General features: G+C 36.3%; 1 protein-coding gene, 1 non-coding gene and 1 pseudogene across 2 annotated transcripts; all 3 read right to left on the reverse strand.

Moving 5' to 3' along the window:
- Positions 1 to 1,737, reverse strand: part of LOC128280752 (G-type lectin S-receptor-like serine/threonine-protein kinase SD1-1) — a 38,145-nt pseudogene extending 36,408 nt beyond the window's left edge.
- Positions 1,738 to 13,132: 11,395 nt separating this feature from the next.
- LOC128282426 (small nucleolar RNA R71) lies at positions 13,133 to 13,239 on the reverse strand. Its single transcript, XR_008272696.1, has one exon. It is a non-coding gene; the product is annotated as a small nucleolar RNA R71 (small nucleolar RNA).
- Positions 13,240 to 22,292: 9,053 nt separating this feature from the next.
- On the reverse strand, positions 22,293 to 23,323 carry LOC108481888 (G-type lectin S-receptor-like serine/threonine-protein kinase At4g27290). The gene is made up of 2 exons (XM_017784956.1): positions 22,866 to 23,323; positions 22,293 to 22,815 (listed from the first exon to the last, which is right to left on the reverse strand). The coding sequence occupies exons 1-2, from the start codon at positions 23,321 to 23,323 to the stop codon at positions 22,293 to 22,295; spliced, it is 981 nt and encodes a 326-aa protein (XP_017640445.1).
- Between the last annotated feature and the right edge of the window lie 3,494 nt (positions 23,324 to 26,817).

Raw genomic sequence — 26,817 nt, forward strand, 5'->3', positions numbered from 1 at the left:
AATTGACGGTAAAAAGGATCTAGCCCGGACGGGTGATCCTATTCTGATATAGCCCTCCCGAAGAATACGTGTAAAATGGATTTAGCCCGACGGTAATCCAATTAGGTCTGAATTTAGCTTTGGACTGTAATTGGATCTAAGCTCATTAGAGTAATTGTCGTTGTGAGGATTTAGCTTTGACCGGTAATCCCGACAATACTCTATGAGTTTATATTACAGGGGATTTAGCCTGGACTGGTAATCCCACTATAAGGATAAGGTTCGTGGGAGTGTGCTCTCTGATATGAAATGTGTAAGACCATGGTTGAAAGATACCATGGCAACCTGATATGAAATGTGTAAGACCATGGTTGAAAGATACCATAGCAACCTGATATGAAATGAATAAGACAATAGTTGAAAGATACCATGGCAACGTGACATGAAAAGAATAAGACCATGGTTAAAAGATACTATAGCAACATGACAGAAAATGAGTAAGACCATAGTTGAAAGACACTATGGCATCATGTTAAAGATAAATAAGACCGTGGATGGGAGACGCTATGACATCTATTGAACAATTGATATTCAGGTAATACGTATCAGATGATGAATGGTTATATAAAATGGTTGTGTGAAATGTTTACAAGAACTGGTCATATGGAAATATATGTACAAAATAGTTGTATGAAATAATTATGAAGATAGATAAACGAAATAAGTATAAGTACATGGAATATAATTTACGTTAAGTTTGATATAAACTATTACCGGAATAAATATACATAAAATATATGGAAATGATGGAGCATGAAATATTGATATAATGAAATGAAAATATATGCTTATGAAGAAACGGTAAGAGCATGTTATGTTTCATGACATGTACATATATGATTACCTTTGATATGTTGATACAAGGAAATTATGTAAGTTGAGACTATTATTAAACTCAAGTGCGATATGTAGAGAAAATAAGTATATCAATGTTGAAACGCTTAGACAAGTGCCAAACTATTGATTGAATGGTAACATGTTTAATTATAAGGAGCATTGAAATAGTAAGTACTTAGATGAAAATAAAATTTAAGATTTAGCAAAATTTTTTTTTATAATCCCGATTTAATTCCGGTTGGTTTCTAGTGTATGTTTGGGGCTTCGAGGGCCCAATAGAGACACGTTATGATTATTTTCAAAATATGAATAATAAATGACTCAGAATTATTTGAAAATGTTCAGTAAACTCTGGTAATGCCTCGTACCCTATTCAGGCAATGGGTACGGGTAGGGGATGTTACAAAAAGTGATAACGTTGAGAGGTTTGTATTGATTTTCATACCAAAAATGAATGAGTCAAGGCTTCTATTAGGCATGTATTCGTAAACCAACATTCTCTCATCTCCTTGAATGCAACAACCAAGAAGCCTTACAAGATTCTGATGCTGAAGTTTGGCAATCAATTTTACTTCATTCTTAAACTCGTTTAATCCTTGTCCGGAGCTCTTTGAAAGTCTCTTCACTGAAATTTCATGTCTATTTGCTAGTATCCCCTGAAAAATTTTACAACACTTTTATGAGCTTTCAATAAAATAAATAAAGATCATTATACTAAATTACAACAAGTTTTACCTTATAAACAAGCCCAAAACTTCCTTGACCTAGCTTGTTATTAAATGAAAAAGAATCAGTAGCTTGAGCTATCGTACCAAACTCGAATATTGCAAGCTCCATATATTCATTCTTGTCTTTTATCATCTCTTATCTTCCACTTCATCTGAAAATAGTATAAAACATAAAGTAGCAATTCCCATTGCCTCTTTCCTTTACTGATTGATTTATATGCATGTTTTTGGACCAACATCGAAATCGAAATACACCAAGCACTTGGTTTATAGACTATAAGACTGTGTTTCTTCGATCATATATGAAAAGGTTAAAAACAATCCATTTTCAGTAAGCTTTTTAAAGGTTACAAATTTGTAGGTAATTCATGTAAAATGGTAAAAAAATCAATAATCTTTTTTTTTTATTTCCTTTTAGAAAATGGGTGGAAAAATTTAGACACTTTGTTTTTCTTGAAGTATTCATGTCCATCACATTTTCTGATATGAGAATGAAGATAAGATCCTCAAATAAGTTACTATTTTAGACACATACTAAAATCCACACACTTCAATTTGAGTAACATAGATGAGCAAAATGATTTAGGCAGTTGTAGCAGATGAGTACATTTATAACGACCTACCCTTTAATTTCTCTTGCTTATGTGAATAATGTAACAAACAAGTAAAAGTGTTGAAGCTGGCTTACATTTAAACCATGAAGCAGGCCATGAAGCAGACCAAGCTGCCCAGAGCCATTGTTGGGGTTTTTGAACAATTTACCCAGAAGAAGTATGAAGCTTAGTGAAAAACTTGAGCAACAATGTAATAAATTCGGATGAAGAATGACAAAAACTTTGAAATTCAAATTTGGAGGTTTTTGAGCAAATGAATAAAATCTGACTTGAACAATAAAAGAAAAAATTGAGAGAGTATTTTTCTTGAATGATTTCTATTGAAATTCATTAATAAAAAAGATGGCATAATGCCAATACATATACCAGTCATAAGCTGGTCAGCTTTAACATATTTACTATTTTTAGACTTCATTGTAACTTGTACCGCTTGCACATTGCAACTTGCAAATCACAACTTGCACAATTAGATAAGCTAATCTATCAATCTTATCAGTACCGAATGCATTAACTATATTACCTACTTGGTTCTAATTAAACTAAGTTACAAAATATTACTTAAAGTAACAAAATGAAACCGAAATTGAACAGTGGCATCAACTTCAGTAGTTGCATGTACTTCATCTGGAAATACTACAGCAGCTTGATCTTCATATTTCATCCACATAACTTGGACTGCATGGACTGCTCCTTGGCTATTCATATGCTGCATGCATGCCGACTTCAACACTCCTCCTTGGCTTGCATGCTGCAAACTCCCATTTTGGCTCTTAAATCTTTAAATCTTAACACACTAAAGGGCTTTGTTAAGATATCAACAAGTTGTTCTTTAGAACTGCAATGAATCAACTTCACTTCTTGAACTTTCTCCATCTCTCTAACAAAGTGAAATTTGATCTTGAAGTGTTTCGTTCTCCCATGGAACACTAGATTTTCTGCAATTGCAACAATAGATTGGTTGTCACAATTGACCTCTGTTGCTTCCTTTTGTTGTAGATTCAAATCAGCCATGATTTTTCTCAGCCAAATGGCTTGATTTACAACACTAGTAGCTACTACATATTCTATTTCAGCAGTTGATTAAGCAACAACATTTTGCTTCTTTAAACTCTAGCAAAAAATGGCTGAACCAAGGGTGAGTAGATACCCTGAGGTACTCTTTATATCATCTATCGATCCAGCCCAATCACTATCAGCATAGCCAATTAATTTCATGTTTTCAACTTTGCTAAACTGCATTCCATAGTTCTATGTACCTGAGCACTCTTTTGGCAGCTTGAAAGTGCTTTTCATTGCAGCAATGCATGAACCTTGAAAGCAAACTTACAATAAACATAATGTATAGTCTAGTGGCAGTTAAATAGAGCAAACATCCAACTAGACTTCTTTAGGTTGATTCACTAACCTTTTCAAAATCATCTTGGCTCGATAGTTTCTCTCCAATGGAAACTGGTGTACTTGTTGCCTTGCAATTTTGCATGGAGAATTTGCTCAGAATTTTGGAGACAAAAGCTTTCTGGATTAGGAAGATTCCATGTTGTGTTAGTGATATTTCCATGCCAAGGAAGTAAGAAATTTGTCCCAAATCAGACATCTCAAACACTTATTGCATTTTATATTTGAAGTCTGTCAGCATTGATTGGTCTCCTTCTATCACTAACAGATCATCAACATATAGAGACACTATCAGTTGAGTTTCACTACCTTGCTTTTTCATATACAAAGTAGGTTCATTAATACTTCTTTCAAATCCAAGGCTAGCTAGATAGCAATCAATCCTGCTATACCAGGCTCTTGGAGCCTGTTTCAAGCCATACAAAGCTTTCTTCAGTTTGTACACCTTATCCTCTTCACCAACAATTTTGAAGCTTTCAGGCTGCTCAACATATATCTCTTCTTCAAGAAAACCATTGAGAAAAGCTGACTTCAATCGAACTGATGGATTTTTCATTGCATTTGTGCTATTAAGGCAACTAGCAGCCTTATGGTATCAAGCCTAGCCACTGGTGCAAAGGTTTCAAAGTAGTTAATGCTGTACTTTTGGCTGAACCCTTTTACAACCAGCCTTGCTTTCAGTTTGTTCAAGCTTCCATCAGCACTGTGCTTGGCTTTAAACACCTACTTCACTCCAATGACTTTTCTGTTGAGTGGTTTTTCAACTAGCTGCCAGGTTTGATTCTTCTTAATCATACTGATTTCATCAGCCATTGCCTGTTTCCAGCCTTGATGAGCTTCAGCTTCTTTAAAGCAGCTTGGTTCAATAGCAGCCACATGAGCTCTTTCATAAATCTCAGCCAATGGTCTAGTGCCTTTGACTGGTTCATCATCAACATCCATTTCAGGACCATTTTGATCAGCTTCAGTCTGATCTGTCACCAAATCTTCAACAGTAGTTTCTGGTTCATTTTTATCCCAGTTCCATCTTGACTTATCATCGAATACAACATCTTTGCTCATAGAGACCTTGTTTGTTAAAGGATTAAGTATCCTATAACCCTTCTTGATACTGCTGTAGCCCACCAGAATGCCAGGTTGAGCTTTCTTAGCAAGCTTGTCTCTTTTTACTACTGGAACATGAGCATAACAAATACAGCCAAAGACTCTTAGGTGAGCCAGTGATGGTTTGAACCTGAACTAGGCCTCGAAAGGAGTTTTCTAAGCCAAAGCTTTAGTTGGGAGCCTGGTTTGGAGGTAAATAGCAGTGTTAACTGCTTCTACCCAAAATGACTTAGGCAAATTTATTTCAAACATTAGGCACTTGGCCATATCCATCAAGCTTCTGTTCTTTCTTTCACTTACACCATTTTGTTGATGTGTATAAGTGTTGGTCAGCTGGTGTTTGATGCCTGCTTCATCACAAAATGTATGTAACCCAGATGTTATCTGACCTTAATGTTTTCAACTTGCAACTTGTTTTAGTCTCTGCTGCAGCTTTAAACTTCAAAAATACTGAAGCCACTTCTGATTTCTATTTCAAAAAATAAATCCAACAATATCTCGAGTAATCATCAATAGATAAGATAAAATACCTGTTTCCATTCAAAGATTGAGTCTTCATTGGACCACACACATTAGTATGTATAAGTTGCAGTCTTTCAAAAGCTCTTTAAGCTTTGGTTGTAGGAAATGGTAGTCTAGCTTGTTTTCCTAGCTAATATACTTCACAAACTTCTTTTTTTTTCAGCTGAGTTAGTGAAGTTTTCAACCAAATCTTCTTTAGTTAGCTAAGTCATTGAGTTGTAGTTGACATGACCAAGTCTTTTGTGCCACAACTTGGATTCATCTTGAACAGCTGTGTAGGCATTGTCTGCGCCCTTGTTCCAGTCCACCACAAAGCTTTTGTCAGCCATTGTTACTGACATGAGCTTGGATCCACTTGGATCACTAATTTGGCACTCCTTACCTTTAAACACCACAGAGTAGCCCTTTTCAAGCAACTGAGCTATGCTGAGCAGGTCTCTATCTATTTGAGGCATAAACAAGACATTTGTAACAAGTTCGGTACCTGTAGGAGTGTTAATTTGGACATCTTATTTGCCTTTAGCTTTGATGAAGTGTCCATTTCCAGCCTTTACCCTTTTTTTGAAGCTTCTATCTATTGAATTGAAGATAGCAGCATCTGGAGTCATGTGGTTAGTACATCCACTGTCAATCAACCATCTTTTTGTGGCTTTTCTTTTGGCAGCTGAGCTAGAAACTGCAAAGACTTGCTCTTCTTGGTCACTACCTTCTTCTGCTACTTGAGCTTCAGCTCTTGGCTGTCGAGGTTGATTTGGCCTTTGTTTGCCTTTGTTTTTGCAAACTTTGTTTGCATGACACATCTTTTTGTAGATTTTGCACTGCACATTATGCCTAAACTAACATACTTCACCCGGATGACTTAGCCTTTTGCAGTGTGGGCAAGGTGGATATCTTTTTGCACCATCTGTTCTAGGCTTATCTGCCCAAGTTTTCTTCCTCTTGTAGACAAAGGAGTTTGAGGCTGGTGAGGTTTTAGCTTTAAAGGCACCTTCTTGATGCTCCTCCAGTCTACTTGCTCTCATTTGCTTTTGAGCATAAAGAGCATTTATTAGCTCTGTCAATGAGATATTAGTCAGGTCCTTCGAGTCTTCAAGAGATGAGATCTTTGCCTCATACCTTTCAAGTAAGGTTGAGATCACCTTCTTCACAATTCTTTTTTCACTAAATTATTCTCCAAGTAGCCTTTTACTATTTACTACAACCATGATTTTGTCTGAGTATTGCTTCACTGTTTCTTCTTCCTTCATCTTTAAGTTTTCAAAGTCCTTTCTTAAATTCAGTAGCTGTTGCTGCCTTGTTCCTTCAGTTCCTTGGAACTCCTCCTTAACTTATCCCAGGCCTACTTTGGTGACTCACAAGCTATGTTTCTTGTGAAAATCACATTAGACACATTGTTCTGAATGCAAGACATAGCTTTGTGCCTTTTGGTTCTTTCATCAGAATGCTGCCTTATCTGAGCCACTGTTGGGTTGGCTCTTAGAGGTGTTGGTCCAACATCTGAGTTGACAACCTCCCACAAATCAAATGCTTGCAGTTAGGTCTTCATTTTTACTACCCATATGTGGTAGCTTTCTCCATTGAACACTGGTGGTGGCGCTGGTGAGAATCTTGATGAAGATATGGTTCTAAGGATTGAAAATGATAGGTCCACTAAGAATAAGGCTTTGATACCAATTGCTGGGGTTTTTGAAAAATTTACCCGGAGGAAGTATGAATCTTAGTGTAAAACTTGAGCAACAACGTAATAAATCCGGATGAAGAATGACAAAAACTTTGAAATTCAAGTCTGGAGGTTTTTGAGCAAACTAACAAAATCTGGCTTGAACTATGAAAGCAAAAATTGAGAGAGTATTTTTCTTTAATTATTTCTATTGAAATTCATTAATAAAAAAGATGGCATAATTCCAATACATATACCAGTCATAAGCTGGTCAGCTTTAACATATTTACTATTTTTAGACTTCATTGTAACTTGCACTGCTTGCACATTGCAACTTGCAAGTCACAACTTGCACAATTAGGTAAGCTGATCTATCAACCTTATCAGCACCAAATGCATTAAATACATTACCTACTTGGTTCTAATTAAACTAAGTTACAAAATATTACTTAAAGTAACAAAATGAAACTGAAATTGAATAGTAGCATCAACTTCAGTAGCTGCATGTACTTCATCTTGAAATACTACAGTAACTTGATCTTCATACTTCTTCCATATAACTTGGACTGCATGGACTACTCCTTGGCTGTTCATATGTTGCATGCATGCCAACTTCAACAGCCATGTAAGTTGCTGCTGAAGATCATGTAAACGTTTTGTTACTTCAATTAGATGTTTTGTTCCTTAGTTAGATATGAACTAAGTTGTTATCATGTTTGATGTAAATAGGTGATGATAGATTGATAAATCAACTTTACCAAGTGTACAAGTTATGCTTATCAAGTTTCTATACTACTTAGTGGAGTTAGGTAAATGTTTAGGTAGCATTTTTCATCATTTTGGCCAGCTAAATATCTGGTTTATCTGATGGTTTTATGCCTTTATTCAATGTAATGAAAATCTTTCATTCATTTTTTGGTTTTACTTAAACATTTTTAAGTTCATAAAACTATAGCCGATTATTTTGTTTGGTTAGTAAGAAATGGAAGCTTATTGCTTAAGTTTCTGTCAAAGTTTCACATTTTGTTTTCTTAGTTCCAACAATTGGTATCAAGAGCTAATTTCTTAGTGGACCTCACTCTTTTCAATCCTTTAAAACAATGTCTTCATCTATTTTCTCTCCAGCACCACCACTAGTGTTCAATGGTGAAGGCTACCACATCTAAGTAGCGAAGATAAAGACCTACCTACAGGCATTTGACTTGTGAGAGGTTGTTAATACTGATGTACCTTTGAGAGCCAAACCTACGGTGGTTCAGATCAGACAACACTCTGATGACAAAGCCAAGAGATACAAGGTAATTCCCTGTATTCAAAACAGTGTGTCAGATTTGATTTTCACAAGGATTATGGCTTGTGAGTCTCCAAAACAAGCATAAAACATGCTTAAGGAGAAGTTTCAAGGAATTGAAAGAACAAGGCAACAAAAACTCTTGAATTTAAGAAAGGATTTTGAAAATTTGAAGATGAAGGAAGCAAAAACAGTTAAGCAGTACTCAGACAGGATCATGTCTGTCGTGAACAGCATTAGATTGCTTGGGAACCAGTTCAGTAAAGCCAGAGTAGTGGAAAAGGTTATTTCAACCTTACCTGAAAGATATAAATCCAAAATCTCCCCTTAGAAGACTCAAAAGATTTGTCGAGCATCTTTTTTACTAAGCTAATCAATGCTCTTTATGCTTAGGAACAAAGAAGAGCCAGTAGACAGGAAGAGCATCAAGAAGGTGCCTTCCAAGCCAAGAGCAAACCAAACTCAAGCTCCTCTGGCTATAAAGGGAAGAAGACTTGGTTAGATAAGCCTAGAAGAGATAGAGTAGGAAACATATATCCACCTTACTCACATTGTAGAAGGTTTAGCCATCCAGAGGCAAATTACTGGTTTACACCTGATGTTCAGTATAAAATCTACAAATAAATGGGTCATGTTGTCAAAGTTTGCAGAAATAAAGGTAAGCAGAAGCAAAATCAGCCTCAACAACCTAGAGCTAAAGCTCAAATGGTAGAAGAAGGTTGTGATCAAGAAGAACAAGTCTTTGCTGTCTCTTGTTTAGACACCAGAAGAAAAATCATAAAAGGATGGCTAATAGACAGTGGTTGCAAAAACCACATGACACCTGATGAGACCATTTTCAAAAGCATTGAGAGATCCTTCAGCACAAGAGTAAATGTGGGAAATGGACACTACATTAAAGCAGAAGGCAAGGGAGATGTACTGATTGACACTCCTACAGGTACCAAACTTGTTTCTACTGTTTTGTTAGTACCTGAAATTGATAGAAATCTGCTTAGTATAGCTTAACTTCTTGAAAAGGGTTACTATGTGGTTTTTAAGGATAAAAAGTGCCTAATTAGTGATCCAAGTGGATCCAAGCTCATGTCAGTAAGCATGACCAATAGAAGCTTTGTTGTCGATTGGAGTAAAAACTCAGTTTGTGCCCACACAACTACATTAGATAAATCTAAGCTATGATATAAAAGGTTGGGCCATGTTAACTACAAATCTCTAGTTCAGCTGACAAAAAGAGACTAGGTTGAAAACTTCACAAAATCAGTCACAAAATAGGATATTTGTGAAGTGTCTCAACTAGGAAAATAGACTAGACTGCCATTTCCTTTGAACAAGGCCTGGAAAGCCTTTAAGAAGTTGCAATTAGTCCACACTGATGTGTGTGGCCCAATGAGAACTGAATCCTTAAATGGCAGCAAGTACTTTATTCTCTTTATTGATGATTACTCAAGATTTTGTTGGGGCTATTTTCTCAAGCACAAATCAGAGGTGACATCGGTGTTTTGGAAGTTCAAGACTACAACAAAAATAGAATCAAGCTGCAAGCTCAAGATACTAAGATTAGGCAATGGCACAGAGTATACTTCAGCAATGTTTCAAAGTTTTTATGAGGAAACAGGCATTAAACACCAACTCACTAACACCTACACACCTTAGCAGAATAATGTCAGTGAGAGAAAGAATAGAAGCTTGATGGATATGGCCAGATGCTTGATGTTTGAGAGAAATTTGCCTAAGACTCTTTGAGCTGAGGCAGTTAACAGAGCAATATATCTTCAAAACAGGCTGCCTACTAAAGCATTGTTTAAAAAAATACCATTTGAAGCTTGGTTTGTGTTCAAGCCATCACTCACTCACTTGAGGGTGTTTGGACGGATATGTTATGCATATATTCCTGTAGTTAAAAGAGACAAGTTAGCCAAGAAAGCTCAGCCTGGCATTCTGGTGGGCTACAGCAGTGTCAAGAAAGGCTATAGGGTTCTGGATCCTACAACCAAAAGGGTCTTTATGAGCATAGATGTTGTATTTGATGAGAAGTCAAGCTGAAACTAGGATAAAAGTGAACCAGAAGCTACTGTTGAAGACTTAGTGACTGATCAGATTGAAGGAGATCAAAATGTTCCTGAAATGGACATAGATGATGAGCCAGTTAAGGGAACTAGACCTTTGAGTGAAATATATGAGAGGGCTGATGTGGCTGCTGATGAACCAACTTGTTTTGAAGAAGCTCAAACTCAGCAATGAGGGAAGCAAGTTATGATGGATGAGATGACCATGATTCACAAAAATCAAACCTAGAGTTAATTGCAAAACCATCTCACAAGAAGGTTATAGGAGTGAAATAGGTGTTTCGAGCAAAAAAAAAATACTGATGGAAGCTTGAACAAACTAAAAGCAAGGCTGGTTGTGAAGGGATTTAGTCAGAAATATGGAATTGACTACCTTGAAACATTTTCACCAATGGCAAGGCTTGATACAATCAGACTGCTGCATTGGCTGCACAAAGGCAGTAGAAAATACATCAACTTGATGTAAAATCTGCCTTCCTCAATGGCTCTCCGGATGAGGATATCTATGTTGAACAGCCTGAATGTTTCAAAGTTCCTGGTGAAGAATGCAATGTTTACAAGTTGAGAAAAGCCTTGTATAGCTTAAAACAGGCTCTAACAGCCTAGTATTCTAGAATCGACTCCTACTTGGTGAGCCTAGGATTCAAAAGAAGCATTAGTGAGCCAACTTTGTATGTGAAAAAGGAAGGTGATGAAACACAGCTCATAGTCTCATTATATGTGGATGATTGATGAACGCCAAATTATACATAGTTTTAGCGCAAATACTTAGCATATTTATGGATGTTTACTACTAGATTTGTGGATTCTAGTGCTCTTAATCCAGTTATTTCAAGTTTTGTACTCAGGAGAGCACCAAAAGTCAAAAGGAGCCAAAAAGGAGCTAAAAAGGGACAAAACGGACTAAATCGAAAAGATCACACGGCCTAAGCCTTGCCACACGAGCTGCTCACATGCCCGTGTCCTTCGAGGGTGTCGACCAAGGCTCTCACGATTCACACGGCCTGGTCATTAACCCACACGGCCGCGTGCAATTTAACGGATCGAACATGGCCTGGCAAACATGTCACACGGTCGTGGCACACGGGCGTGTCCCTTTTTCAAAGAGTTGTATTTTACACGAAAAATGGTACTTAGGGAGTAAGAAAGCCAATCCAAAGCCTATATAAACACCCTAAGTATGACCTAGAAAAGACCCTTTTCCATAACTTTTCTGGAATACAGGACCACGCGCCAGGAATTAATTGAAGGAAGCCAGACGATCCATCCCAAAAGCCGGACCTACTCCAAGACTGAAGATCTCTCTCAGAATTCCTTCAAGGGTTTTAGAGTTTTCTTTATGTTTTGTTATTTACATACTTTGAGATGCATTCTTATCTTATTATGAACTAAACCCCTTAGATACCTAAGGGGGTTGAAACCTATGATGGATCTTGTTATTATTATCTGAACTGTATGATAAATACTTGATTTGTTCTTAATTATGTGTTCTTAATGCTTGAGTTAATATTCCGGGTATTAATTCATGATTTGATGTGCTTATGCAGAGGAGCAAAAGTCCCTGTCTAAGAGTAGATTTGACATAATTAAATGGAGTTGATCGAACGCCTAGAAATAGGGTTATGAGATTTTGCTGGATTAGGGTGAAACCTAATATGGGAGTCCATAAAGTGATTTACTGCTTCCCTAGGGGTTTTAATTAAGAAAGAAATTTCGATTAATTCAACTGAGGGTTAGACATTATTAGTCTCGAAGGGGATAATAACATAGGTTAGGGATTCTCACGGATCAAGTTAAGTGAATAAATCATCCGGTTCAGAGTTAGATAACAAGTGAAATCTAGATGGATTCCTCCTTGGGTGTCGTCTTTATCAAATTAATTTTCTTCAAGTCTTTTTCCAACTTTTCTCTTTACTTAGTTTAATTATTTAATTAGTTTAATTAATTAGTTTAATAAACAACCTCTCTCTATTTCTTGGTTAGATAATAAAAAGATAGTTATTACTAGTACTTTTAGTTTCCTTCGGTACGATATCCTGGTCTTGCCATTACTATACTATTGTTCGATCAGTGTGCTTGCCTTTCGTCGTGATAATAGTTAGTCTAGGTTTGATCTTAATTATAAATATTTATTACTTGTTACGAATCATGCAATCAAGTTTGGTGCCATTGCCGGGGAACTGAAATATTAGGAACGCTAAATTTTTATTACTTTAGCCATTTATTTTTCTTGCAATTTTATTTTATTTTATTATTTATTAATTTACTTTTTTCTTTCTCTCTTGGCAGGTTTTTATAGTTTATGACTAGAAGAAACCCGTCGGGACTATTACTTTTTGACGAAGAAATCTATAGTACAATTCAAAAAAAATCAAAGAGAAATAAGGCGCAGCTTAAGATACATGGAGAACAAGCAAGAAGACAATACTCAACCTCCAACTGACGAGATGGCTGAAAACCAAGGCAATCAGCTACCTCCTGTAATTGCAGCTAATCAAAATCCTGCTCCACGTACTATGTATGATTATGCTAAACCTTCTTTAATAGGAACTGAATCTAGCATAGTTAGACCTGCTATAACTGCAAATACTTTTGAACTAAAACCTAACACTATTCAGATGATACAGCAATTCGTTCAGTTTGATGGTTTGCAGGATGAAGATCCCAACGCTCACTTAGCAAATTTCCTGGAATTTTGCGATACATTCAAAATCAATGGCGTTTCTGATGATGCCATACGTCTTCGGTTGTTTCCCTTTTCACTGAGAAACAAAGCTAAACAGTGGTTGAACTCGTTACCACGAGGGTCTATCACTACTTGGGAACAAATGATCGAGAAATTTTTATTAAAATATTTTTCGCCGGCTAAAACGGCTAAATTACGTAATGATATCTCTTCTTTTGTGCAGATGGATTTAGAAACACTTTATGATGCAGGGGAGAGATACAATGACTTACTGAGAAGGTGCCCTCACCATGGGTTAACATTTTGGCTATAAGTACAAACATTCCACAATGGTCTGAATCCCTCGACTCGACAAATGGTTGACGCAGCTGCTGGCGGAACTATCAATAATAAAACACCAGAAGATGCCTATGAATTTATAGAGGAGATGTCACTGAATAACTATCAGTGGCAAGTTATGAAGACAAAGCCAACGAAAACAGCCGGTGTTTATAACATCGATTCAGTCACCATGCTCTCTAATTAGGTAGAACTTCTCAATAAAAAGATTGACGGTTTACTTGGTTCTACGCAGGTACATCCAGTAATGAGGTGTGACTCATGTGGCGGAGGTGTGCATACAGAATACCAATCCTTCAATCCTACAACTGAAGAAGAACAAGTCAACTATATGGGTAACAATAACTTCCGATCTCAAAATAACTCATACAGTAATACTTATAATGCAGGTTGGAGGAACCACCCAAATTTCTCCTGGGGTGGTCAAGGGAATCAAAAGCCACAAAATCCTCAGGGTTTTCAACAGCCACCTTATCAACAAGAGAAGAAACCAAACCTTGAAGAGATGCTTTCTAAATTCATCTCGTGTCAGAAATCGGTTTCTAAAATACCAAGACAGTCCTTAAAAATCAACAAGTATTGATTCAAGGACTCGAAACTCAAATAGGCCAGCTATACAAATTAATCTCCAAACGACTACAAGGTAGCTTATCCAGTAATACTGAACCTAATTCGAGGGAACACATCAGTGCAATTAGTACTCAAGATAAGGAAGGATTCATTGCACCTGAGCCAGAATTATAGCAAGACAACGCGATGAACAAAGGTCGAGAAGAGGTAAACGACGATGATCCTAAATAGGTAAGTATGTATTATGAACCTCGTGTGCCATATCCTAAAGCGATGACAAAAGATAGAACAGAAGAACAATTCGGTAAGTTTGTCAAACTCTTAAAAAAATTACATATTAACTTACCATTTATTGAAGTTCTTTCGCAGATGCCCAACTTAGCAAAATTCTTAAAGGAACTTCTGACCAATAAAAGAAAATTAGACGCTACATCGTATGTGGAACTCAATGCAGTCTGCTCAGCTATTTTAAAGAATAAGCTACCTAACAAATTGAAAGATCCAGAGAGTTTTAGAATTTCTTGCTTAATTGGTAGTTTATCTGTGAATAATGCTTTAGCTGATCTAGGGGCAAGTATAAATGTTATGCCATATAAAATGTTTAAACGACTAGGTCTCGGTAAACCCAAACAGGCTAGGATGAGCATACAATTGGCTGACAAAACGGTTAGATTTCCTAAGGGTATTATTGAAGATGTTCTCGTTAAAATTGATAAATTTATTTGCCCAGTAGACTTTGTCGTCTTAGATATGGATAAGGATAATGAGGTACCTTTAATTTTAGGATGACCCTTTTTAGCAACTGCCAGAACCATTATTAATGTAGGCACAGGAGATCTAACACTTCGTATAGGTGATGACACAGTAACACTCCAAGCACGCGACTCAGTCAAAACCTCTAAAACTTAAGATAATGCTACAAAACCTGTCGATGATAAAACTAATATTCAATCATCCTTGCAGGAACTTCTTCGAACCAAGACAACGGAGACAGTGCACTATTATCATGTAGAGAATAAAGACACCCATACAGAATGAAGGCTTCAAATAGATGAGCTAGATGAATGGCGAGCACATAAACCGAGAACACTAAACCAAAATTACGCCAGAATGAGTTCGATACCTCCCCAAATTTATTTAAGGTTGGAGATAAAGTCTTACTAGATGCTACAGACCCTCACATTGTTAAGACCAACCTGAATGAAGAAACCCCTCTTACGGTACTTAGTATTTTCCCGTTCGGTATGATCGAGGTAAGTCACCCCAAGTTCAGCACTTTTAAGGTAAACAATACCCGTCTAAAACCTTATTTTGTCAAGGCTAATAACAGGAATGAGGAGTACGAACTCCTCAAGCTACCCTGACCATCCACTAGAGAGGTAAGTCGAGCTTAGACTATAAATAAGCGCTTCTCGGGAGGCAACCCGAGCACTAACATATTTTGATTTCTTATTTTTAACACTTTAAATAATTAAATTTATCTTTGAATTGCAAAGTTTTTCAGAACACACGGCTAGGAACACGGGCTTGCCTAAAGCCGTGGTAAACTAGGGGAAGAGACACGGCCGTGTGAAAGCAAGACATGATTTCCTCAAAACACAGGATGCGATAAATCCCCACGGCTGTTTGACATGGCCGTGGGTGAACTTCATAGGTGACCACAAGCGTTCGAATGAACAACCACAGGCGTACCAGGGGCAAATCTCGATTCTGTTTCTTCGACACGGGCGTGCGACACGCCCATGCCGTTAAGCCGTGGACAACAATACACGGGCGTGGTACCCTAACACACGAGTGTGGGAGAAGTGAACAAAGCTAGGCATGGCCGTGTGACATGGCCATGTGCCACACACGCCCAAGACACACGGGTATGGGATAGTCGCCGGGCACAACTTAAATCAAAAAATTTGAAAAAAAACGGGCTCACTCTCAAAGTACACGGGCGTGGCCGTAGGCCGTGTGACCCTCTCCTATATAAGCAAACCATTGTTCATCTTTTTCTTCCTTTCAAAACACTAGCCGACATCTACCCTTCCCCACTCCTTAATCCCTATTCCAGCCACCATTCCCTAGATTCTCACTTCCCCAACCCCCAAACCACCCTCAAATCCACTTTCCTTGTATTAATCCCCACTTTCCCCTCTCTATACCCTCTATTTTTTCCTCCACACGGCTATATCCCCGCGTCATACGCCTGTGCTCGCTATCAACACGCCCGTGCGCCACCCTACCGCAGCCTTTGGTTCACTTTCTCAACCTTGTTTTTTTAATTTATGTTGCTACATTGGTATTCTAGATACTCTACATAGATATTGTTAATATTTTCCAATCTGTTCTAATTAAGTTAGGAATTTGCTTTAGTATTTTCTATGTTTGAATTGTTAGCATATGCTAGTTTTAGACCTCTTGCTTATTTGCTGATGCATCTTGGATTCTATCAATGATCATACATTTCAGGTATATTATGTCGTCATCGAGAGGCAAGAAGGCCGCGGTCGCATCCTCAAAGAGACATAGGGCACCGGGTTCTTCCTTGGTACGTGCTATAGCCGAAGTTCGGCACCCGTTCCTTGAATTTCTGCAAGCTTCACAAGAGGAGCTATTTCAGATACTACGCGCGCGACCCCTCACTACAAGTCACTGCATCGACTGGGCTACCGTAGAGCAAGTCCAACTAGCTGATGCCATCCGCGCCCTCTTGTCCACAGACCCATGGGAGCGGTTCTTCACTATCACTGAACCGACTTATTTAGAGCTAACTTTAGAATTATGCTCTACTTTTTATTTACAGGTGGTGATGACGAACAATGATGACCCCGGCACCATTCACTTCCGATTAGGCGGTCTAGTTCGCGCGATGAGTGTCCCAGAGTCTAGAGTCGCTCTGGGACTTTACACCAATGAGTTTATTGAGGAGGAGGACATGAATGCACTACCACGCAATATCCACATTTCTCCCTCCTTGTGCTGGAAGGCTTTGGCACCACTCTCTTTCACCTACGACCCCAGCTGCTCGAAGGCCTCAGATCTCCCTCCTTCTCTATGGTATCTCCATGCCATATTGGCACACACCTTGACCGAAAGGAGAGAGAGCACCGGTGTTGTCAACAACCACGACGCCTATTATTTATGGTGCATGGCGAATGCACACGTGACTGACTTGACATACTTCATCGCCTTCGCCATTCGCCATCAGACCGAGGGGCATCGGAAGGGAGTGATCTCTATCGGCCCCTACGTGACGCATCTTGCCAGACACTTCAGCCTCCTCAACACCGTGGCCCAGTCATCAGCGCTTACACTGATAGGTCAGATGTCCCATGGGGCATCATGACTATGTTACATATGAGGATGATCGAGCGCCGACGTGAGATCGATCCTCCTCAGTACCGCCTCACTCATGCCATTGACTAGGAGGATCTTGAGGACATTCCTGATGATGTCCCCCCACAGCACGAGGAGCCTTCGACCACGCCACCTAGGGAACGACTAGTTCATGCGGCTGCTTTATTGGCACACCTTTCTGACTGACTCGCTCACTTCGAGCAGTATTGCACTACATAGTTCGAGATGATTTACGAGCGAGATCGGTGATGTGATAGACAAATGGATGACATGCAGGCCATGATGCAGCAGCTATGCCAGCACTTTCACATCGCCACTCCAACACCACTACCTGAGAGCCCTACCGACGAGGATCATTGAATCCTCTTATCTTTTTATTTTTATTTTTATTCTTCTTTTTATTTTTATTTTCATTTAAATTTTATTATTTTCTTTTGAAAGGCATATCTATATTAGTAAATTCTACTTACTTTATTTTTCTGGTATTTCTAACAAGTAATCCCACTACGCTCTCTTCCACACCAACTCTTAATAAGCTCTTCATGATTCTACAGACTTCCAAGCAAAGTTGCTAAGAATATTTTACGAAATGAGGAAACAAATAGGGAACAATACAAAACGAATACCATGTTCAACAACCTAATTTCTTCATCTAGCCAAGAACAATGACAGCTACTACTTTCCCCAAACACTCCAGCCTCAGAATCAAGCTCCGCATCCATATAACAGGGAGTTTCACCTCCTTTCCTCTTATGATTTTCTTTATTTTGAATAATCTATCTTTGTACATTGAGGGCAATGTACATCTTAAGTGTGTGGCGTTGAATATGAAACCTAACTTTTTGCATTATTCTCAAATCCCTGAATTTGGTCTTGTGCTTAAGTGATTTTCTCATAATCTTGATCGGATGAATTCTGATTGATCTATAATTATTGTTGATATATCATGAATTAGACCATGGGAATTATGCATGATTATTTGATTATAGGACATTAGAGAATCGGGCATGATAAGTTGATATTTTGAGAACTAAAATTTTTAGACTATTTTCCTAAATTGAGGTATTTTCTTGAAATCTTAAGTATACAGGAATGACATCAAAAACCCAAATTTTTGGTGAGATTTTTGAGCCTTTTGAGCATATAGCTTTCTTTCTTGCTCACTTCTTTTGTGGTTTGAGTGTGTCAACATTGAACTGTTATTCTAGAACTTGCTTCGATTATACATGTCGAGATCACACGTATGATTTGATATACTGAGATGATAAAGGCACTTAGGATTTAACCCATTTACTCCATAAAAAGCCTTCCCACATAATTAAACCCTTAGTGAACCCCCTTTAAGCCTACTAACTTTTTTTTATTGATTAACCTTCATCATTAACCCATTAACCTATTATTGTTGAAATCCTCTTACTTAATTTACCTTTTTTTTTATCAAGATTAAATTTAATATTGTTACCTCACTATGTTCACCATTTTTTGTTACTGAATCATGAAGTATGATTTCTATATTGTAATGACTTAACTCGTTCTAAAAACAAAAAACTCAGTATTATTATTCTCAGCAAGCTAAAGTTGTCATGAGCTCATGTAATATAGTTCTAGATATTTTTTTGTGGTTCAGTAATTAAGTTTTTGATAGTGGGGTAATATATTGAAATTATCTCGATTCTAACCTTTGTCTTTTCAGCTTGTATCCATACTTGTAACCTAAACCCCGTTACAACCATGCAAAGACCTTTTGATTAGTGTATCATATCATTTACAAGTGGTGGAGATTTGATTTTCTTGCAAGCCTATGGTAATAACTTCTCATGTTAGACAATCGAGTGCTTAATCTTGAACCTTAAACACTTTGAGTGATTTGAGTGAATCTTTAGTGAGGATGTCATCTCTTGTATATTTAGGACTAAAGTTAATTACTTAAAGGAAGGAGATTACCTATGATTTTATTATCAAAATATTTGATTTAGATTGTTTGAGGTTTTTAATGCCCCTATAGTTGAATTCTCACTGTATGATTTTCTGTGGGATAACTTGTAACATTATCAGTAATGATTATGTGATTGAGAGGAATGAATTCTAGCAGTAAATGAGAGTTTTGCTTGAGGACAAGCAAATGCTTAAGTGTAAGGGTATTTGATGAACGCCAAATTATACATAGTTTTACCCCAAATACTTAGCATATTTATGGATGTTTACTACTAGATTTGTGGATTTTGGTGCTCTTAATCCGGTCATATCATGTTTTGTACTTAGAAGAGCACCAAAAGTCAAAAGGAGCCAAAAAAGAGCTAAAAAGGGACAAAATAGACCAAATCGAGAAGATCACACGGCCTAAGCCTTGCCACACGGGCTACTCACACACCTGTGTCCTTCGAGGGTGTCGACCAAGGCTTTCATGATTCACACGGCCTGGCCATTGACCCATACGGCCGTGTGCAATTTAACGGATCGAACATGGCCTGGCAAACACGTCACACGGTCGTGGCACACGGGCGTGTCCCTTTTTCAAAGAGTTGTATTTTACACGAAAAAGGGTACTTAGGGAGGAAGAAAGCCAATCCAAAGCCTATATAAACACCCTAAGTATGACCTAGAAAAGACCCTCTTCCAGAACTTTTTTGGAATACAGAACCACACGCCAGGAATTACTTGAAAGAAGCCAGACGATCCATCCCAAAAGCCGGAGCTACTCCAAGACTGAAGATCTCTCTTAGAATTCCTTCAGGGGTTTTAGAGTTTCCTTTATGTTTTGTTATTTACATACTTTTGAGATGCACTCTTATCTTATTATGAACTAAACCCCTTAGATACCTAAAGGGGTTGAAACCTATGATGGATCTTGTTATTATTATCTGAACTGTATGATAAATACTTGATTTGTTCTTAATTATGTGTTCTTAATGCTTGAGTTAATATTCCGGGTATTAATTCATGATTTGATGTGCTTATGCAGAGAGCAAAAGCCCCTGTCTAAGAGTGGATTTGGCATAATTAAGCAGAGTTGATCGAACGCCAAGAAATAAGGTTACGAGATTTTACCGGATTAGGGTGAAACCTAATATGGGAGTCCATAGAGTGATTTACTACTTCCCTAGGGGTTTTAATTAAGAAAGAAATTTCGATTAATTCAACTGAGGGTTAGACGTTATTAGTCTCGAAAGGGATAATAACATAGGATAGGGAGTCTCACGGATCAAGTCAAGTGAATAAATCGTCCGATTCAGAGTCAGATAACAAGTGAAATCTAGGTGGATTCCTCCTTGGGTGTCGTCTTTATCAAATTAATTTTCTTCAAGTCTTTTTCCGACTTTTCTCTTTACTTAGTTTAATTATTTAATTAGTTTAATTAATTAGTTTAATAAACAACCCCTCTCTATTTCTTGGTTAGATAATAAAAAAGATAGTTATTACTAGTACTTTTGGTTCCCTTGGGTACGATATCCCGGTCTTGCCATTACTATACTATTGTTCGATAGGTGCGCTTGCCTTTTCGTCGTGATAATAGTTAGTCTAGGTTTGATCTTCACTATAAATATTTATTACTTGTTACAAATCACGCGATCAATGATCTGCTGGTGATAGGAGAAAACAAGGCTATACTGACTGACTTCAAAGGCAAGATGGAAAGTATGTTTGAAATGTCCTACTTCCTTGGCACGAAAGTGTCCCAGACTTAGCAAGGGATTTTCTTGAGTCAAAAGGCATTTTTTTTTGAAGATTTTGAACAAGTTCTCTATGCAAAATTGCAGAGCAACTAGCACTTCAGTTGCTGTTGGAGAAAAATTGTCAAGCCAAGGTAACTTTGAGAAAGTATGTGAGACATCTTATAGAAGTGGGATGTTTACTCTACTTAACAACTACAAGACCAGATATAATGTACGTTGTTAGTCTCTTATCTAGGTTCATGCATTGCTGCAATATGAACCATTTTAAAGCTGCAAAGAGAGTTCTCAGATACATCAAGGGCACTCAAAGCTTTGGAATAATGTTTACCAAGGTGGAAAGCATGAAGCTATTTGGTTTTTCTGATAGTGGCTGGGCAGGATCGATAGATAACATGAAAAGCACCTCAGGGTATCTGTTTACCCTTGGTTCAGCCAATTTTTGTTCGAGCTCAAAAAAGCAAACAGTTGTTGCTTAATCAACAGCTGAGGCAGAGTATGTAGCAGCTGCAGAAGCAGTTAACCAAGCAATTTGGTTAAGAAAGATCATGGCTGACTTGAACTTACACCAAAAGGAAGCAACAAAGATTAAATGTGACAACCAATTTGCTGTTGCAACTGCAAAGAATCCAGTGTTTCATGGGAAAACAAAACATTTTAAGATCAAGTTTCATTTTGTTAGGGAAATGGAACAGTCTCAAGCAGTTAAACTGATTCATTGTAGTTCTAAAGATCAGCTAGATGATATCTTGACAAAGCCTCTTTGTGTGTCAAGATTCAAGGATTTGAGAGCAAAACTGGGAGTTTGCAGCATGCAAGCCAAGGAGGAGTGTTGAAGCTGGCTTACATGCAAACCATGAAGCAGACCATGAAGCAAACCAAGCTGCCCAGAGCCATGCAAGTTGTTGCTGAAGATCATGCAGATGTTTTGTTACTTAGATATGAACTAAGTTGTTAGCATGTTTGATGTAATTAGGTGCTCATAAATTGATAAATCAACTTTACCAAGTGTACAAGTTATGTTTATCAAGTTTCTATGCTACTTAGTGGAGTTAGGTAAATGTTTAGGTAGCATTTTCATCATTTTGGCCAGCTAAATGTCTAGTATATGTAATGACTTTATGCCTTTATTCAATGTAATGAAAATCTTTCAAATTCTTCTTCATTTTCTGGATTTACTTAAGCACTTTTAAGTTCACAAAACTATAGCCGATTCTTTTTTTTTTTTTTTTTGATAAGCAAGAATTTGAAGCTTATTGCTCAAGTTTCTGTCAAAGTTTCACATTTTGTTTTCTTAGTTCCAACAAAAAGAAACCCCAAAAAGCGCTGCAATAACTGTTGCGAGTATAATGGCAAGATTCATTATCAATATTGATGTAGAGGTACAGATATTAACTATTTTCACACAAAACCCAGAAATTATTATTACAAGATGAAATAAGAACATATTCTAGCTTCATAATCAGTACCTGCTTGTGAAGCAGATACTCTGATGTAAAGATCCTGACCACCTGATTGATAATGTTTGATATCAATTAGATCACCGAACCACATGACGCAGCCACTACCTCCTTTCCTAACATCTAAATTTGTATATGCTATGCATGGACAATTCCTCAAGCACCTGGTCCTACATTCCTTGAGATTTATGGTTCTATTAACCCAAGAACTTGGGGTGTCTGGGGTTTTCACCTTCCCAATTCTGATAAACCCATCTCCACTCCGGCAGTTCAATGGCTTACTGTGTATGCAGCCGTGGGACCAATCCGATGAGTTCCATCTCTCGAGCCATTTCGGTGTCCCACTAAATCCATCACCATTCCATAGCCCACTTCTATAGTACTTTTCTGAGCCTTTCCTTTGCACCATCTTTGGGTTTCCTTGGAGTTCTACACTATAAGTAAGATCACCGGGAGATGGATCATCCCAGTTCTTCCAGGCTGCTAGTCTTGATGAAGACCAGTTCTCAAATTAATACCAATTATCATCCCTGGTAACATTGTATCTGATGGATAATCAAAGCTTTGCCATGAATAATTCTCTGGATTACTCTCCTTTCCATCTTTGACAACGAGATTGCCAGAATCCAGGAGCTGCAATATCGGATTCTGAACTCTTGCTGTCGAATTAGTCGACCAAACAGATGTTGAGTTCTGAGCTTGAAGCACGATTCTGCCACTACTTTGTATCTTCAACAAGCCAGTGGAATCGTTTATTGGGTTTACCCTGTTTGCAACCCAAACGACAGTTTGCATGGGGATATTTTTGTACCAGATTCCCAAGTGGCGGTTCTTAGAACTGCCAGGAGAGAAGAAACCCAATTCGAAGCGTCCATCGCTGGAGACTAAGGTCATGCCATGAATGAGTAACTCAGATGGAGAAAGGGTGTCGATTGCAGTTGAAACTTTTGAGAAGATGATGAGGAAACAACAAGCATTGTAAAAATGGAAACCCATTTCCATGGATGTGTAGTCTGATAGCTTATTGCTTGCAAAATTTAAGTATAGGTTCCATTTGATTCAACATTCTTAACTCATGCGTTGACTGTAAATGCAAGTCTCTTTGTCTTGAATAAATGACCACTGGCGTGGGGTACTCGATCATTAGTGGATAAAAAGACTTGGAAGTTTTCAGCGATAATAGCTGTAGGAATGGAAAAATATCTGACTTGGATTTTTTTTTTTTTGTTTTTTAAATCATATTGGAAGAGACAGAACCGGTTTTCACTTAAAATTTTCGGAAATTGATAAAACTCGCATAGTTTTATCTCGAAAAATTTATAAAAAATATTTATAATTTTGAAATTTAATTTATTTATTTTAAAATTTAATTTACCTATTTATTCAAATTTAATTATTAACACTATTAATTTTGTTGAATTCAATTATAGTACTACAAAGTGTTTACTTTTTATTTTAAAAATCGTACTAAAAAATAATATAAAATTATATTATTAACAGTTGAATTTAAATTTTGAAATTTAAAAAAGGAAAGAAACTAAATTTTTATAAATAAAAGTATAGTGATTAAATTCTAAATTTATAAAGAGAACAAAAACTTAGTATACATTTTAATCTTAGTTTTATATATTTTAAATAAAAGATTGTATTATATAATTATTTTTATATTTTAGATAATTCTTAAAAAATAATTTTATAATATCTTTGTAGATATTAGGATTTGGAGAATGGTGCGACGTTCTCATTTTGGAGTGATGAGCGTCTTCTTTTGTAAGTGTGTTCTCCTATTCCTAGTGACCGCATGTTATACATACATACTTCCGAACAAGTATCCTTTCTTGATATTCTTAGATGAGACAAGGTCTTGCTAATGCATATGTTAGTCCATATCTCTGAACCATGAGTCACCTTGAAGTCAGAAGGCTTTACAAGTGTTGTATAAAGCATGACAAGCTGTTTGCCATTAATAAGACAGTGGGCCTTAACATGGTCTCTACTAGAGCAAGGCGGAGTGAGGTGTGGCATATAATAACTATCCTATGTTGAAGGGAAAGTTGTACAATTACATTCTTCAAATTTTAAGTTATGGTTTTTTCTGAAAGGGTTCTAGGGAAGGGAATTTTCATGGCATTATGGTTATGTTGCAGGAAATTTGGACGTAGAGTATTACACTTGTGGCTATGAAGCAGGGGATTGTTGAAAGGATGCACGTGTAAGATTTAGAAAAGAGTTGGTCGTTTGATATGATTATTTAAGGGAAACGACGGATGTGGAAAATTCTCATTTGGCTTTCAATTGAATTCAAAGCCTTTTAGGAAATTTTCTTTGTGCTTTGGTGTTGCCATCTAGAAAGCCAATTCAAAGCTTCCATCACCGGAGACTAAGGTCATGCCATGAGTAAGTAACTCTGATACATAAATGGTGTCCATTGCAGTTGAAGCTTTTGAGAATATGATGAGGAAACAAACACACACTGTAAAATTGACAATAGAAACCCATTTCCATGGATGTCTATTCTGATAGCTCATTGCTTGCAAATTTTAAGTATAAATTTGATTTTATTGAACATTTCTATATTCGCATAGATTATGGATGCAAGTTTTGTCTTCAATAAATGATAGTAGGCGTGAGATGGTGGATGATTATATTCAACATATTGTTTCAAGGGTCAAATAAGGTTTGGTCTTGTTTAAATGCTAGTATTAAAATTCCCCTTTTCTTTTTAACTTTTTTTTATTATTTCACAACCTGGCTATTTTTAAAAATATATTTTTCTATATATTTCTATAAAATAGTTATTAACCTCTAACTCTATTTATAGAATTTAAAAATTCTACTAGTGGTATGTTAAATATTTTTTCTTTTATTACTATTTTGGTATATTAAAAAATAATATCATAAACGGATTGTGTAGATTTTTTTACCTTCAAAAAGAGTCCCTCATTAGTTTTTCTTTAAATTCTCAAACTTGGGAACTTTGCTCCTTGTTCATTGTCAACTTATTTTACTTGTTTCTCACACTAAGATAGATAATATATAACACCTCATACCTGATTTGATCGTCGAATCCGAGTTATAGGATCTTGTATCATTGTCGAGTAATTACACTTATAATTTTTAATTTTGTACTTATCTTTACATTATGTATAAAATGTTAATTCAACTTTTATTTTTAATTTGATGATTTTAAATTTCTATAATTTAGTCATATTATTTTTGTATTATTTGAATTTGAATTGAGATTTAAAATTAAAAAATACAATTATTAAAATTGGAGAAAGTATTTGCAGCAATTTAAACTCACCTCCAGCACAACAGTTAAATGTGTTTCTGCATGACTCCTTAGGGCTGTAATTTATGTACAAAAAATTATAAACTAATAACAAAATTTGATTTTAACAATTACTTTTTATTTCATATATTTATTCTTATGTTATAATCAAATTAAAATATCTTATAATCTTTATACCTTTTGATACATTAATAATCATACTTTTCATATTTTTGTAATAGGCAACCACTTTAACAACTTCATCCCATATTTTATATTTTAGTTGTTAATTCATCCATTTATATTTTGTAATAATTATTTTAATCATAATTATAAGGCTGTATTGTTTATATTTATAATTTAATTTACACATTATATTGATTAATTCTAATTATACTCGTATAAATATATTACTCGTAATTGTAATTTTAATTTGAAAAGAAATTAGTGGCATAGTTTGTTGGAACATTTTCAAATATTTATAGTGTTTCAATAACTATAAATGAGTGGGTATAATTAATTAAAAATTATATTATTTAATTTTTTGAAAAGAATTATAATTATTTAAATAATATTATTTGAATAGTTATAATATTAAATGAATAATTATGTGTTTATTTTAAAGATATTATTATTCGAAAGATACCTATTGAAAGATGTCTCCATGGAGAGACATGAAAATTCCTATAAATAGGAATGAGACTTCATTTGGAAAACACACAAACAAATTCTAATATTCTTTCTTTCCTTCCTTCATTTTCTAATATGATTAGATTATTCTTTAAAGTATTACTGTAGAAATCCTTTGTAGAAATTGAGTTTTTCTTGTTATACATTGCTCAGTGCGTAGTGGGCTATTCTCGTCAGTGCAAAACAAAAATAGTTATTGGCTTCATTGTATCCTCGAGGTTAATTGTAACACCCCCTAACCCTAAACCGTCGCCGGAACAGGGTTACGGAGCATTACCGAACATATCGGATAATTTACTAATAATTCACAAATAAAAAATATACATAGTATAATTTAATTAATAAGTCCTTATAATGGACCATCGAAGTCCAAAACACGTATTAAAAGTGGAACGGGACTAGTTCGAGTACTACGAAAATTTTTCGTAAATTTTTTTTTGAACTCAATATAATCCCTTTATAAACATCTAACCTTCCTTGCAATTTTCAAACCGCAACTAATTTGCAACCAATATAATAAAACATACAT

Source organism: Gossypium arboreum, chromosome 1 (assembly GCF_025698485.1).
Source record: "Gossypium arboreum isolate Shixiya-1 chromosome 1, ASM2569848v2, whole genome shotgun sequence".
NCBI classification, from domain to species: domain Eukaryota; kingdom Viridiplantae; phylum Streptophyta; class Magnoliopsida; order Malvales; family Malvaceae; genus Gossypium; species Gossypium arboreum.